General features: G+C 41.4%; 1 protein-coding gene across 3 annotated transcripts in view; it reads left to right on the top strand.

The window, feature by feature from the left end:
• The window catches only part of pde4a (phosphodiesterase 4A, cAMP-specific), a 45,503-nt gene extending 32,285 nt beyond the window's left edge, over positions 1 to 13,218 (top strand). For all 3 annotated transcript variants that reach the window (XM_028984997.1, XM_028984998.1, XM_028984999.1), the window contains 9 exons: positions 2,876 to 2,969; positions 3,071 to 3,234; positions 3,553 to 3,651; positions 3,737 to 3,901; positions 3,996 to 4,095; positions 5,324 to 5,478; positions 5,563 to 5,685; positions 8,865 to 9,047; positions 9,453 to 13,218. In XM_028984997.1, coding sequence (XP_028840830.1) covers positions 2,876 to 2,969; positions 3,071 to 3,234; positions 3,553 to 3,651; positions 3,737 to 3,901; positions 3,996 to 4,095; positions 5,324 to 5,478; positions 5,563 to 5,685; positions 8,865 to 9,047; positions 9,453 to 9,986 — 1,617 coding nt within the window. In that variant the 3' untranslated portion in view covers positions 9,987 to 13,218. The remainder of the gene's footprint in view (positions 1 to 2,875; positions 2,970 to 3,070; positions 3,235 to 3,552; positions 3,652 to 3,736; positions 3,902 to 3,995; positions 4,096 to 5,323; positions 5,479 to 5,562; positions 5,686 to 8,864; positions 9,048 to 9,452) is intronic.
• The last annotated feature ends 160 nt before the right edge of the window (positions 13,219 to 13,378 follow it).

Consider the following 13,378-nt stretch of genomic DNA (forward strand, 5'->3'; position numbering starts at 1 on the left):
GTTGTTGTTTAATAGGCTTTGCCTTTTTCGTTACTGGGCAATTACTGTGCAACTGTACTGAGTGTTCTGAAACCGTTCTGTCATGACCAGCATTAAGGGTTTCAGCAGTTTCAGTGCTTCTGTGTCATCAGACCACAACTGCTAGCCTGCTCCCTATGAGCATCAGTTAGCCTTGGTTGCCCACAGTTGTCACCGGGTCACCAGTCGACCACTTGTAGTAGCTTCTTACCAAAACCTAAACTGCCTATCACACATTGTAACAAGATCATCAATGTTGCTTTAATGTAGTGTGGGTTGTCTTTAAGTTCAGTGTAATATATTAAGACATAAACAACTGATTTATGTTTATGTTATGTCATACCCTAAAACATATCTTATTGTGAAATAATCTAATAAAAGGCCTGCCCTGATGCTCTCTGGTGAAAATACCACAGCAGCTAATGCACACCATTTATAAACGGTTGTTTGCTTTTTTTAATGTGTCATGCAGCACTTACCCAGCTAACACAGAACGTTCCCAGAACATTGCATAATGTTCTTTACAAGGTCTCCGAAGGCTAGGAGCCGACTGTGAGACTGTGCTACATTATACTGGAGTTTGAAAATGATTCGTCGCAATGTACAAGGTGTACATGTTGGATCTCAGCAGCTCTTTGTTTTTCATGCCCCATGAGCGAATGTGAAGCAGCTACAGCGTATTTGGGTCATATAGTCTGGCCAGGCAGTTTTACAGTGACCCTTCGTGTGTACATCGTGTTTTTGTCCTGATATGCCCACATCTACCAGAATGTTCTTTCAAGCACGGCTGGTAAACGGGTAGATAGTACTGAGTGAGGTAGACAGGACTGAGAAATAGCCATTGTAACCAAAGGAGGGTTAAAAATGGGGGCTTGTGAGTGAGAGGGGAGGAAAGATGAAAAAACAGACCAGAGGAGGGACGAGGGAAAGAGACGAGGGTAAGATGGAGTAGGAATGAAAGGACTGCTGGGTAAGGAGAGAGAGGGAGGGAGCGTGAGAGCGTTGACCTTGGCAAAGGTCAGAGGCAGGCGCCTGCCTAGTCCCGCTCACTGTCACCCAACCTGCGCCTCTCTCCAGTCATGCTGCAGGAATGACTGTGAGGAGGCAGTTGCTAGGGAAACCTCACTGTTACCATGGTGACGGTAATGTGTGAAGGATCAGTCAATAAGACGGATGAATTGTCCAAAGTGCTGTGTGTGCAGGTGTCTGTGTTTTGCCGTGCTCTAAAGTATTGACGCATGGGTTATTCTTGAATTCATGGCAAAGTGATTCCGCTCCATAGTGGTGAGTGAAATTGTAATGCGGGTGAGCATGTGACCTGCAGTTACAGGGTCCCTTATCAGCATTCTGCTGTGGTGTAGGGATGATGTTTCAGAGTCATACACCCTTTCTGGACATGTGGCATTCAGTGTACATTACACTTACGTTGTATTTTTCACCAGCCTGACCAAATGACATTACAAATATTATTAGATATTTTTACAAAACAGATCATTTTGAAATACTGTGAAAGATTATCACAGCATCCTGAAATCGCTGTACAACGATCCTGCATAGCTGTGTATTTCCCGTCATATCCATGCAGCTTTCTATGAAATTGTATTACTGTAATGTGGTCAAAGCTAAAGGTACAAGAACTTTTATACTCCAACTCACAAATCATATTTACAGTTGCTTAAGTTATATTACAAACATTGAACAGTATCTTGACAAAGGTTTTAGTATTAGTTCTGATGATAAATTAGACAAAAAGGCTAGTACAGTATATGTCATATGTATAGATGCATTTTTGTTAGTGAAAGTGAAGTGATTGTCATTGTGAAACACTGCAGCACAGCACATGGTGACACAATGAAATGTGTCCACTGTTTTTACCATCACCCTTGGTGAGCAGTGGGCAGCCATGACAGGCGCCCGGGGAGCAGTGTGTGGGGACGGTGCTTTGCTCAGTGGCACCTTGGCGGACCTTCTGATTACGGGGCTGCTTCCTTAACCGCTAGGCTACCACTCTCCATTACCAAAACTATGACATCACTACAATACCTGTCTCAAATATCTACATTTTTGATACTGAAATGATGCCATGGCCTAAAACATCACAACATAATACATAAACATCATAACATCATAAACACAGCAAAAATAATGGAATAATAAAGAACAGGCTTCACATTTTACCGACCTTAATGAAATTAATAATATTATTACACTACGAAAACATACATGTGAAATTTATTTTGATCCTGCATAAAATCAGTTTCTATAAATTGAAATTGCAGAATCGCAAACTAAACATACAAGAACTTTTATAATTTTCTAAAATGATAGCTAGTGTGGGAAGTGAGAATATTGATAAAAAGGCACAACATTCAGGTGAGAATATCTCAGACAAATTAATGTTTGCTGTATTATAAAAATCTTCTGATATGAAAGATTTACGACCAAAGGTGCTATATTTATCTGTATTGTATATTTAACTCTAATACAACATTATTTAGATGTTAATGTGTATTACGGTTATGATTGATGATAAATTGCTAAATAAATTGCCCATAGTTTTGCATACAGTATGAACTGCAGCAGTTCCACTAATTGAACATGCTGACAGAATTGAATGAGTCCTGCACATTTCCCTGTGTTGGTCTTTGATGGTGGTGTTTGTAGTCACCAGCTGCATGTATCTTATTCATGTAGGGAGCATGATGTGTTAATAGAGTTAAGGAGAAAAAATTGCACAGTTTTTGCTGCTGTTTTCGTGATACCTTTCCGGTATGTTTAATAATTGATACCGGAGAGAAAATTAGTTGTGACCACATTTCATGGCCTCCTTTTCTCTCTCTGCCCTGTTATTTTACAGTTCAAGCGGATGCTGAACAGGGAGCTCTCTCACTTGTCTGAGATGAGTCGCTCTGGGAACCAGGTGTCGGAATACATATCTACGACATTCCTCGGTAAGAGCGGCCCATGTCGCTGACCTGTGCGGTTGTATCCTCACCATTGTGTGCGGTTGTATCCTCACCATTGTTCTCTGTACCTGTGTACGTGTGAGCAGACAAGCAGAATGAAGTGGAGATCCCATCGCCAACGCTGCGTGAGAGGGAGAAGCCCATGTGCCACATCAGCGGTGTGAAGAAGCTCACGCACAGCTCCAGCCTGTCCAACTCCACCGTGCCACGCTTCGGCATCAAAACTGACCAGGAGGAAGAACTGGCCAGAGTACGGCCCATAAAGACGCACACATATACATAGACACACAGGCAGCACCATGCCTACATACAAACATTATTGAGCCTGAAACTTTTTAAGTTTAAATTTATGTTTTAAGATTTGTCTGGCCAAAGCTAGCCAGCGTTATCTTGTTTACTTGTATCTATTTTGGTCTTATGCATTAATGTGCTAGATATGATGTTTGGTGAACATGGACCCCTGTTTGCACAGCTCTTATCGCTGTTAAAATACAGTACCATTGATAAAACTGTGATCAAACATATAAGGCCAGATAACCATGTGTGCTTTGTGTATTTTATTAAACAGGAGCTCGAAGACTTGAATAAGTGGGGCCTTAATATCTTCCATGTGGCGGAGTATTCCAACAACAGACCTCTCAGCTGCATCTTGTACTCCATCTTCCAGGTTGTTGATATGATGAACTCCTATGGGATTTTATTCTCTAGGATTAGCTAGGATGATTTTTTTATTGGTCATTTTGCTTTCAAAGGAAAGAGATTTGCTGAAGACATTTAGGATCCCAGTTGACACGTTTGTCACCTACATCATGACACTGGAGGATCACTACCACGCCAACGTGGCCTACCACAACAGCCTGCATGCAGCAGACGTCACCCAGTCCACCCATGTGCTGCTGTCCACACCAGCCCTGGATGTGAGTCTGTGTGGCATCTCCTCACCAGGACATCTGATATCAGCTTCCCAAAGCTGTTAAAAACTCACGTCTTCCTCTGCTCACTCCTGTTCAGGCCGTCTTCACTGACCTTGAAATTTTGGCTGCATTATTTGCTGCTGCCATTCATGATGTTGACCACCCTGGAGTCTCCAATCAGTTCCTCATCAACACCAGTGAGTCCCAACTGTAACAAAAACCTCGGAAATATACACTAGTGTCGTCTTCCCATTTCAGTCTCAGTTGATAGCTAATGTGCTAGCATGCTAATACTTAAAGAGAAAAAGTGAAAGTGATTGTTTTGGTCACACTGTAGGACAGCACACAGTGATACAGGAAATGTGTCCTCTGCTTAAAAAGTAAAGTGATCGTCACATGTGATACACAGCAGCACAGCTCACGGTGCACACAATGAAATTTGACTCTGCATTTAACCCATCACCCTTGGTGAGCAGTGGGCAGCCATGACAGGCGCCCGGGGAGCAGTGTGTGGGGACGGTGCTTTGCTCAGTGGCACCTCAGTGGCACCTTGGTGGATCGGGATTCGAACCGGCAAACTTCTGATTACGGGGCCGCTTCCTTAACCACTAGGCCACCACTAGGTCCCGTGCTTTTAACCATCACCCTTAGTGACCAGTGGTCACCCATGAAAGGCGCTTGGGTAGACAATACTTTGCTCAAGGGGACTTCAGTGGCAACTTAGTGGTTCGGGATTTAAAGTTTACTTCTTTACCTTTACCGCTAGGCCACCACTGCAATTTATGCTAATACCTGGTTGATTTAACAAAAAATATTTCATCCATAGATACATGATTGTAAATGGCTGAAGTATAGATTTTTTTTTCTAAATACTGTAATGCATGAGCAGGGAGACCTCCCATTTTGCAGGTTCCTTGAAATACATGCTGCTCCCATGCTGTGGATCTTGTATCCAGTGATGGTAACACAAATAGTCAATTTTAAGTGATGACCATAACGCGCAATTTAACTTACACTATGTCCTTAAAAGGTTGAAATGGCACAGAGCTAAAGAGAACCGTCCATATATGAACTTCAATGGGTCAAGAACAAGGAGTGATCAGTTGATCAGTTGCATGATCACACAGTGTAGGCCATCTTGTTCAGTTGTTACTAATACACTTGTTCTGGCCTTCATCCTGCAACTGACTGCTGCGATTCAACAAGATTAAACCCAGTCCTGTGCTGACCTTGAGAATTGGTTGAGTAAAATGCATGGATAAACAATTAAGTGAATGGCTATATGTGATTTTTGCAGTATAATATAGATATCCTGCATTAGGGTGTGTACTGTGGGAGCGTTAGTGCTACTGCTAGTTACAAAATTAATGTGAAATTTTCCTGTCTATCACCAAGTTGCTGACTCTCATTTGTTCTCTTCCTCAGACTCAGAGCTGGCACTGATGTATAATGATGAATCTGTTTTGGAGAACCATCACCTGGCAGTGGGATTCAAGCTCCTACATGAGGAAAACTGTGACATCTTTCAGAACCTGAGCAAGAGACAGCGACAGAGTCTGCGCAAACTTGTCATTGACATGGTGAGACCCGAACAAAATATGAAAGTCACAAATGTAATAAGGTGAATAGAGGTCATTTCTATTCAATTTGCTTTCTTTGTTCAGGTGTTGGCGACTGACATGTCCAAGCACATGAGTTTGTTGGCAGATTTGAAGACAATGGTTGAGACGAAGAAAGTGACAAGTTCAGGAGTGCTAATGCTGGACCATTACACAGATCGCATTCAGGTGACCAGAGGCCACAAAGCCTTCAGCTATCAAGTTAGATTTCTATTGAGCTTGAATATGCTTGAGTGTGATAAATTTTTGGGAGACCCTGGGTTCCTATAAGTTTACCCGGAATTGTATTATTATTATTATTTATTATTAAGGCAAATTCATTGTCAAATCAAGTCAAGCTGCATTCTTTTCCACATACACAAGAATAGGAAATGCACTCAGTCACTCACTCAAATGTAATAAAAAAAATATAAATAACATGTTCTTTACACTGGTGGTTCTGGCTAAGATTCTACAGGAAAATACTTTGTGTGCTGGGTGTTTGTTGTCCTTTGTGATGTTTACAACATTACTGGCAAATGATGTTCAACTACCTTTACACTTGCTGTTTTGAGTGGATACGTGCATGCAGTGGTCAAGAAATTGAGTGGAAAATGCACTCAACGGTCCCATCTCGCCACAGCTTCATACTCTTTTGTATGTGTTAGCACACAATAAATTAACAGCATCCATTGGATGGATGGAATTTGGATGGATGGTAAGAATGTCGCATGTTCATGAGCTGTATGGCTTGTTGGGCAGCGCTTGCAGGGATAGTCTTATGCATGCCTTCATAAAAAAATACTGCATCTTCAAATGTAACTTTGCTTTAACTGATGTTTTAAAGCAGATTTTATTTAAGCTTGGTACCTGAATGAACCATAATGAATATAATTCATTATCTGCTTACAGCTGCACCTATCAAGGATAAGGTGGCAATCCAATCCAATTCATTTTATTTATAAAGCACATTTAAAACATACAGGGATGAAGCCAAAGTGCTGTACACTCATAGATTAAGAGACATAAAAAACAATGAATCAACATTCTGTATAAAATCCCTAAAAACTGTCTTGGTTGTTCAATGATCAGTAAATGCCAGTGAGAATATGTGTGAAGAGAAGGAACCTGTCTGATTTTTAAAGGCAGCTCATTCCAGTGCTTAGGAGCCACAGCTGAAAAAGCACAATCTCCTCTGAGCTTTAACCTAGTTTCCGGAACAACCAAAGTGTGCTGGACTGCAGACCTTAGTGGTCGTGAGGGTATGTATGGCTGAAGTAGCGGAGAGGTAGGGTGGAGCAAGTCCTGTTAAACATTTATAGGTTAAAAGCAGGATTTTAAAAGTGATTCTAAAATGCACAGCGAGCCGGTGAAGGGAAGATCAAATGGGTGTGATGTGTTCGTACCTGCCTGTAGAGGTTAGAATGCATGCAGCAGCATTTTGAACTAGCTGGAGGCGAGATAGGGCAGACTGCCTTACTCCTGCATAAAGGGAATTGCAGTAATGGCTCCACGAGTCCTTTTTTTTTTCTAGAAACTCGCTCAGTTGAATAAAAACTGCTTTCTCTAGAATTTTTGTCATGATGGGAGTTTGGAAATAGGTTTAATATGTAAATATAGTGAAGGGTCCAGACCAGGTCTTTTATTAAGTGTTTACACTACCGCATGCTTAAGAGGCTCAGGAACTATGCTGGTGTCAAAGCTGCTCTTGATTATATATAGGTTTAAAGGTGATATAGTAGGAAGAAGTTCTTTAAAAAGACTTGTTATCATGGCATCAGTTGGGGAACCAGAGAGATTTAGGGTCACAGCGATTTCTGATAGAAGTGAAAGGGACATGTATTTGAGATAATGGGAAGTGGCAAAGCTGCGAACAGGCGCGGATGGATCATGAGATGCGGGTGTAATAATTGCCCTTGCTGATATTTCTTTTTCTTTCTTTGCTTGGTGCTCGAAAGGAAAGCTAAACTGGTTTTAGAAGCTCTCACATTTTGTTGTATTAAATAGATGACTTGTTCCTAGATGGCAGTTTTCTGACAGAAATTCACTCCAGTCTGACCTTAATTAGGCTCACGTGTATCTTAATGGACAAAAATGTATGTGTTCAGCTGCAACTGAACTGAGGGACATATTTTTGGATGAAAGTGATGTGATTGTGAAACACTGCAGCACAGCACATGGTGACTCAACGAAATGTGTCCTCTGCTTTTAACTGTCAACCTTGGTGAGCAGTGGGCAGCCATGACAGGCGCCCAGGGAGCAGTGGGTGGAGGTGTCACTGCTTTGCTCAGTGGCACCTTGGCAGATCGGGATTTGAATCGGCAACCTTCTGATAATGGGGCTGCTTTCTAAACCGCTAGGCCACCACTGACCTTTTTAAGGTGCATAGTGCATTTTTAAATGCGCTATGCGGTTCTGTAATTTCCTCTGTAGGATGATTCTCTATGTGATGCACGGGACATTTTGAGAACACAATTTACTTTATCCCCATAACTAGTGGCAGGAACTATGAAGAAGTGTGACATGTTTGTATTATTTGTTGTGCCTTACTATTGAGTAGTTCAACATAAATTTAAAAGCCATACAAGCAGTTTGAAAACTTGCCATGTGATGCACAGAAAACTAGTGTCACTTGTTAAAACCAACTTCCACCAAAAATTGATGTGAACTCAAAACTTTTGCATCAAATATAAAAAACTCACAAAAATATTTTAATGTATATGTAATACAAATTTATGCAACTTAAATGACAGAAGATGGTGTGATGCACGGGGCGTGATGCACAGGACCAAAATGTCACAGGTCTAAAAGCTACACAAGTGCAGTTGCATATGATAGCCAGTACTAAGAGTTAAACTGTGTTGCATTGCATGAATAATTTAATTTAGCCTGATACACTTTTACTGTTATGAGGATTTGCTATTTTTTTAATTAATGAACTCATAATTGACTCTCTCGAACGAGAATTGCTGGTGTCTTCCCATTGTAAGTCGCTTTGGATAAAAGCGTCTGCCAAATAAAGTAAAGTCTCTCCATGCTCTTGTTGCGTTGTTAAGGCTGGGCATTTTTCAGAAAAGAGGTTTGTGAAATTGGGTGACTTCTGCATAGCTAACAATAAGCCAGGCTTTGGCATAATGAGAGAAGTGGGGTCAGAGGCCCTTGCTGTACAAGGTCCACCACAGGGCTATTGAGCTAATGATTAGCCTACTTTATGTCACCCGTGGCAATAATCGTGACAGTGAGAGGAAATGTAGATCTTGTGTGTTTTCTCCTCAAAGGCAGTTCATGCACATATTACATAGGGAGTCAGTTCTATGAATAAATCAGCAAACAGGAAACATTTCAAGCTTTTGTGTGTTTGTCTGTAGGTGTTGAGGAACATGGTGCACTGTGCTGACCTCAGTAACCCCACCAAGCCTCTAGCAGTGTACCGGCAGTGGACGGAGCGCATCATGGAGGAGTTCTTTAGACAGGGAGACAAGGAGCGTGAGCGTGGGATGGAGATAAGCCCCATGTGTGACAAACACACTGCATCTGTGGAAAAGAGCCAGGTACAAACACACTGTTTACCACTCACACTTACAAGAACGATGTTCGAAGATATTACTCTCACGTCCTCCCACTTTTGTTAACCTTTGACCTCTTCTCATGTTTCTGACTTCAGGTCAGAATGTTGAGTGCGTTCATGCAAGTGTTGCTGTTGCATTTATTTACATACATTAGAGCAAACAGGAGAAATGTGATATATTTTTAATAAGACATTATTATGAATAATTGGACAATCTGGACATCCAGTTGTAATAGGTTTTGCCATTGTTGTTATTAATAGAAACAATAAGATATATTTATTAAGGTTGGGCACACTTACATAAAGCTTTATTATGATTTATGTGATATTCTATTTGCAACACAACTAAATTGAAAAAAATCTAAATGTGTCTTGTGTTCTAATGCAGGTGGGCTTCATAGACTACATAGTCCATCCACTGTGGGAGACATGGGGAGACCTGGTGCACCCGGACGCCCAGGAAATCCTGGACACACTGGAGGACAACAGAGACTGGTACCAGAGCACCATCCCTCAAAGCCCCTCACCGCCACCTGATGGCCAGGACAATGAGCTGGATGCCTGCATGGACAAGTTCCAGTTTGAGCTGACCATGGATGACAGCACGGAGGACAGGAGTCAGGAGGAGCCACAGGAGAAACCTAGCCAGAATCACGTAGGTGCCAGTCGACACTACCAGGAGCAGGGCGAGACGGGAGAAAAGCCCGTGGTGGAGGGAGACGAGGTGGTGGAGAAGATGGAAGAGGAAGAGGCAGTGGAAGAAGAGGAGGAGGAGCAGGAGGTGGGCCGGAGGGGGCGCAGGCGGCTGCAGGTTCAGTCGGTGGTGGTGGAGGAAGATGAAGGACACTCAGAGGGGAGCCCTGTGGAACAGGCAGATGATGACGATGAAGAAGAATCGTCTTCACCTGCCGAAGACACATGAGTTCCAGCTTTCATACATTGTCTCCGCAGGGGATTGTGGGGCACGGAACGTCCCACAGGACCTTTCTTCTCTGCCACTGACCCTTTCTTCCCAAACACACCCTGACCTTTACTGGCCAAACAATGAACAAATAGAATTTGTGTAATAACTCAATAAGACTTTTCATTTCACTTTTCTTGAAAAAGGGAACATAAATAAATCGGTTAGAAAAGTCAATAACACAGCTACTGTAGAATCCGAGCAGAAGCTGGGTGTCTCCAGCAGGTGGGTTTGTGAATCTCAGTGTAGTGAGGGCTTTAGGGTTTTTAATTAGGGGCCATTTGAGACAGTGTAGCACCCTGGAATTTTTGCACGTACACACACGCACACAGACACACTGAAAAAGACCACACCTTGTCACACTTACATTTTGACTGACACATAACACACCAATGTGTGTATGCGCTTTTGGAGGATGTGGACTGCAGCTGTATCTTTTTTTTTTTTTTTTTTTTTTTGGAAAAAGCCATCTCTCTATGGAGTATTTCCTCACTGGTGGGTAATAAGTTGATGTCTGTCAACACTTTAACTCTGTCCTCCTCAGAACAATCTGCAGCTAACTTTACGAGTGACTTATTTTCCATTTATGTCGGAAAGAAATCATGCGGACGTCCGCAGTTGAGACAGCAGGCGGCTGTAGAAGTGAGGAGGGAGGACGGAGCCCGGGTATCTCAGAACCCCAACCGGACTGAAGGTCCCACCCCTCCCTTGTTCCCTTTACCAGGAGTGCTACTGGAGCAAAATGGCTGCGTGCCTTTCTGAACCCGCAGCTTCCCAGCTGGGGCTGTCACGAAGCAATGCATCGTGGGACAGGAGTGTCTGCTTTTGTCTGCATTTCTGATTGTTGCTTACTTAAAAACTTACTTCTTTCCACGATTTTTTTTTTTGTGGTAGACATTCACATAGTCTCCATTGTTGATTTTTTTTTCTTTTCAGAAGTTTTAAGTCTTCCTTTATTGCTTCTGTGGTTGTGGAACGATTAGGACCTCTAGGTAGGAGGTCATCACTGTCATTAGCATCCTGGTGGAGTCTCGTATTTGTGTTCTTTTTTTTTATCTAATTACGATAGCCACTTTTTTTGAGGATAAGCCATGATGATTTTGAATACGTTTTTGCCTAAATTCTACTTCTTATACTGTAGTCCTGCCAAATATGTGGAATTAGCAGAGTATGTCAAGAGCAGCACAAATTTCATGCCCTCACCCAGCCATCACATATGCCTGTCTCTGTTGTGTCTTGCCAAAGGGAAAGCGAGTGAGCCAATAAGAGTAGAGAGAATATCCCTTCTGTGCAACAGAAGAAAAGGCAAAATAATGTTTTTTAATATGGTGTTAATTGTGCACAGGAAGTCATTCTCATTTTGTTCGATGCTTTTTTGCCTTAATGTCAGTAGCAGGATTCCTGCAACTACATATGTAGATTCAGATAGACGTGGACATCCCAGTGTACTTAAGTCCTGTCTTTATGTCTTACTGTCTGGAAAATTCACTTTAGACTTTAGAAGATGGACGGATGAATGACAGGTGCTCGCTTCACTACAGTGACCGTGGATGATGTCTGTGTTGGCACAGACTGAGTTGCCTTGTTTGCTTTACCCTCACTTGGAGTGAATGGTGGTGGCCCTGCCCGATTACAGAATTCAGCATTATGACTGAACCCTACACGTAATTCGGACAGGCACAGTCTGTGGCAACGGATGTGAGAGGTCACAATAAAACAGGTGCATGTCGGTGCTGGACACTCGCAGCGGAAGGCTGGGAATTTAGACAGGGTTCCGGAGGGGGGGCAGAGCCACGGAGCCGTTTGATCTGATCGCTGTCTGATAAGGAGGTCTGGGGTAATGTTGTACCAACATCAGCAGCGTCTCTCGGGAGATGATCGAAGCTGCTTTCTGCTGGTCGGTTGCTCAGCCTGTGGGGTTCGACTGAAGCGCGGTTTAAAAATTGGTCACTGATAGCTTTAGGGACGTTTCCCTATGCACCTGCCTGTCATCACATAGAAATGTTGTTTTGTTCCATGGAGTCGTTGTCAGTGATGTGAACTCTGAAAGCAAACAAAAAATATATATATAATATCTGCCATTTTAACACAATACTGTAGCAATTGTTTCTTAATAATGAATTATTCAATTAATTACTTGCTGCCATTATTTTTAAAAATGAAACACACAAAATACCACAAGTGTTTTCTTTGAAACAGTTTGTGTACAGTTTTTATTTTTGTATAATTCTGGTTTGATGGTTTGGAAGCTGAATAATTATAAATGCATACAGTAATATAAATACTAGCATTATCATTGCTTGTTTTGTATATATTGTAATGTTGGATTGTAAATTTTAAATCTCCCAGAATCAAACTGTGCTCATATTAGTTGTACCAATATGTAGTCATCTGCAGTATCTTCCCACTTTTCCCCCTTCCCTGTCTCCTTCCTCCTTGTGTTCGTCACACTTTACCGGCTTAGTGACTTAGCGGGTATGTAGATTTGAAATATATAAGACAAAACAGAGAAATCATTGACAAACTCTTAAGAACTTTCTGTATGAGCACTTTATTTTATGTCGGCTAAGAGGCAGAAAAAGATGGCTGTGGCTGACTGGGATTTTGACCCATGTGGTGCGGGAAAGGCGTGGTCCCCCGTCTGTGAATCCCCTTCTTCCCTTGTCCTGCTGCCTGAACCCTGGGAGATATCAGTGGATGACAAATGTATGATTGTGTCTACGCACATGAGGCTGTGTCTCAAGGTATAGTACATAATAATGAATGGATTTCAGGTCATGATAAAGATATAACTATTTTTATTCTCTTTTTAATTTCTCTTCTCCAATCACTTTCTTTACACTAGACTCCATCTTAAAAATTCTCTGGGCTCTAACTGATGTTTTACTCGTTACACGTTATGGAAATGGTATAAATGGAAAAAACAACAATGATTGTAATATTTGTAAATTATATTGCTGTAATGTGTACATGTGTCCAAGTTATTTTATATTATATTATTTTTATGAAAGGTTCTCTTCTGAGAGACCCAGGTTGTCATTATGTGAATAAAATGCATTTAATAAGCGGACAGCTATAAATATATATATAAAACAAAATATATATCAGTATATTTTTCTTTTATTTCACTGTTCAGTACTGTAAAGTGTGTCAAAAATACAAATAAAGGATGATTTTTCTAATATAACAAAAATTATTTCCATGTGAACAGTTTATTTCAAAATCCTTAATGTAGTAATGCAGTTTTTCTAAAGTATAAGACCATCATCTCATTAGGCAACATTTAGTACAGACTAAATAAAATTTACAGGTAAATAAAATGTATATATATATTTATTGCTATACTATTTCTA

The sequence above is a fragment of the Denticeps clupeoides genome, chromosome 7 (assembly GCF_900700375.1).
Source record: "Denticeps clupeoides chromosome 7, fDenClu1.1, whole genome shotgun sequence".
NCBI lineage: Eukaryota > Metazoa > Chordata > Actinopteri > Clupeiformes > Denticipitidae > Denticeps > Denticeps clupeoides.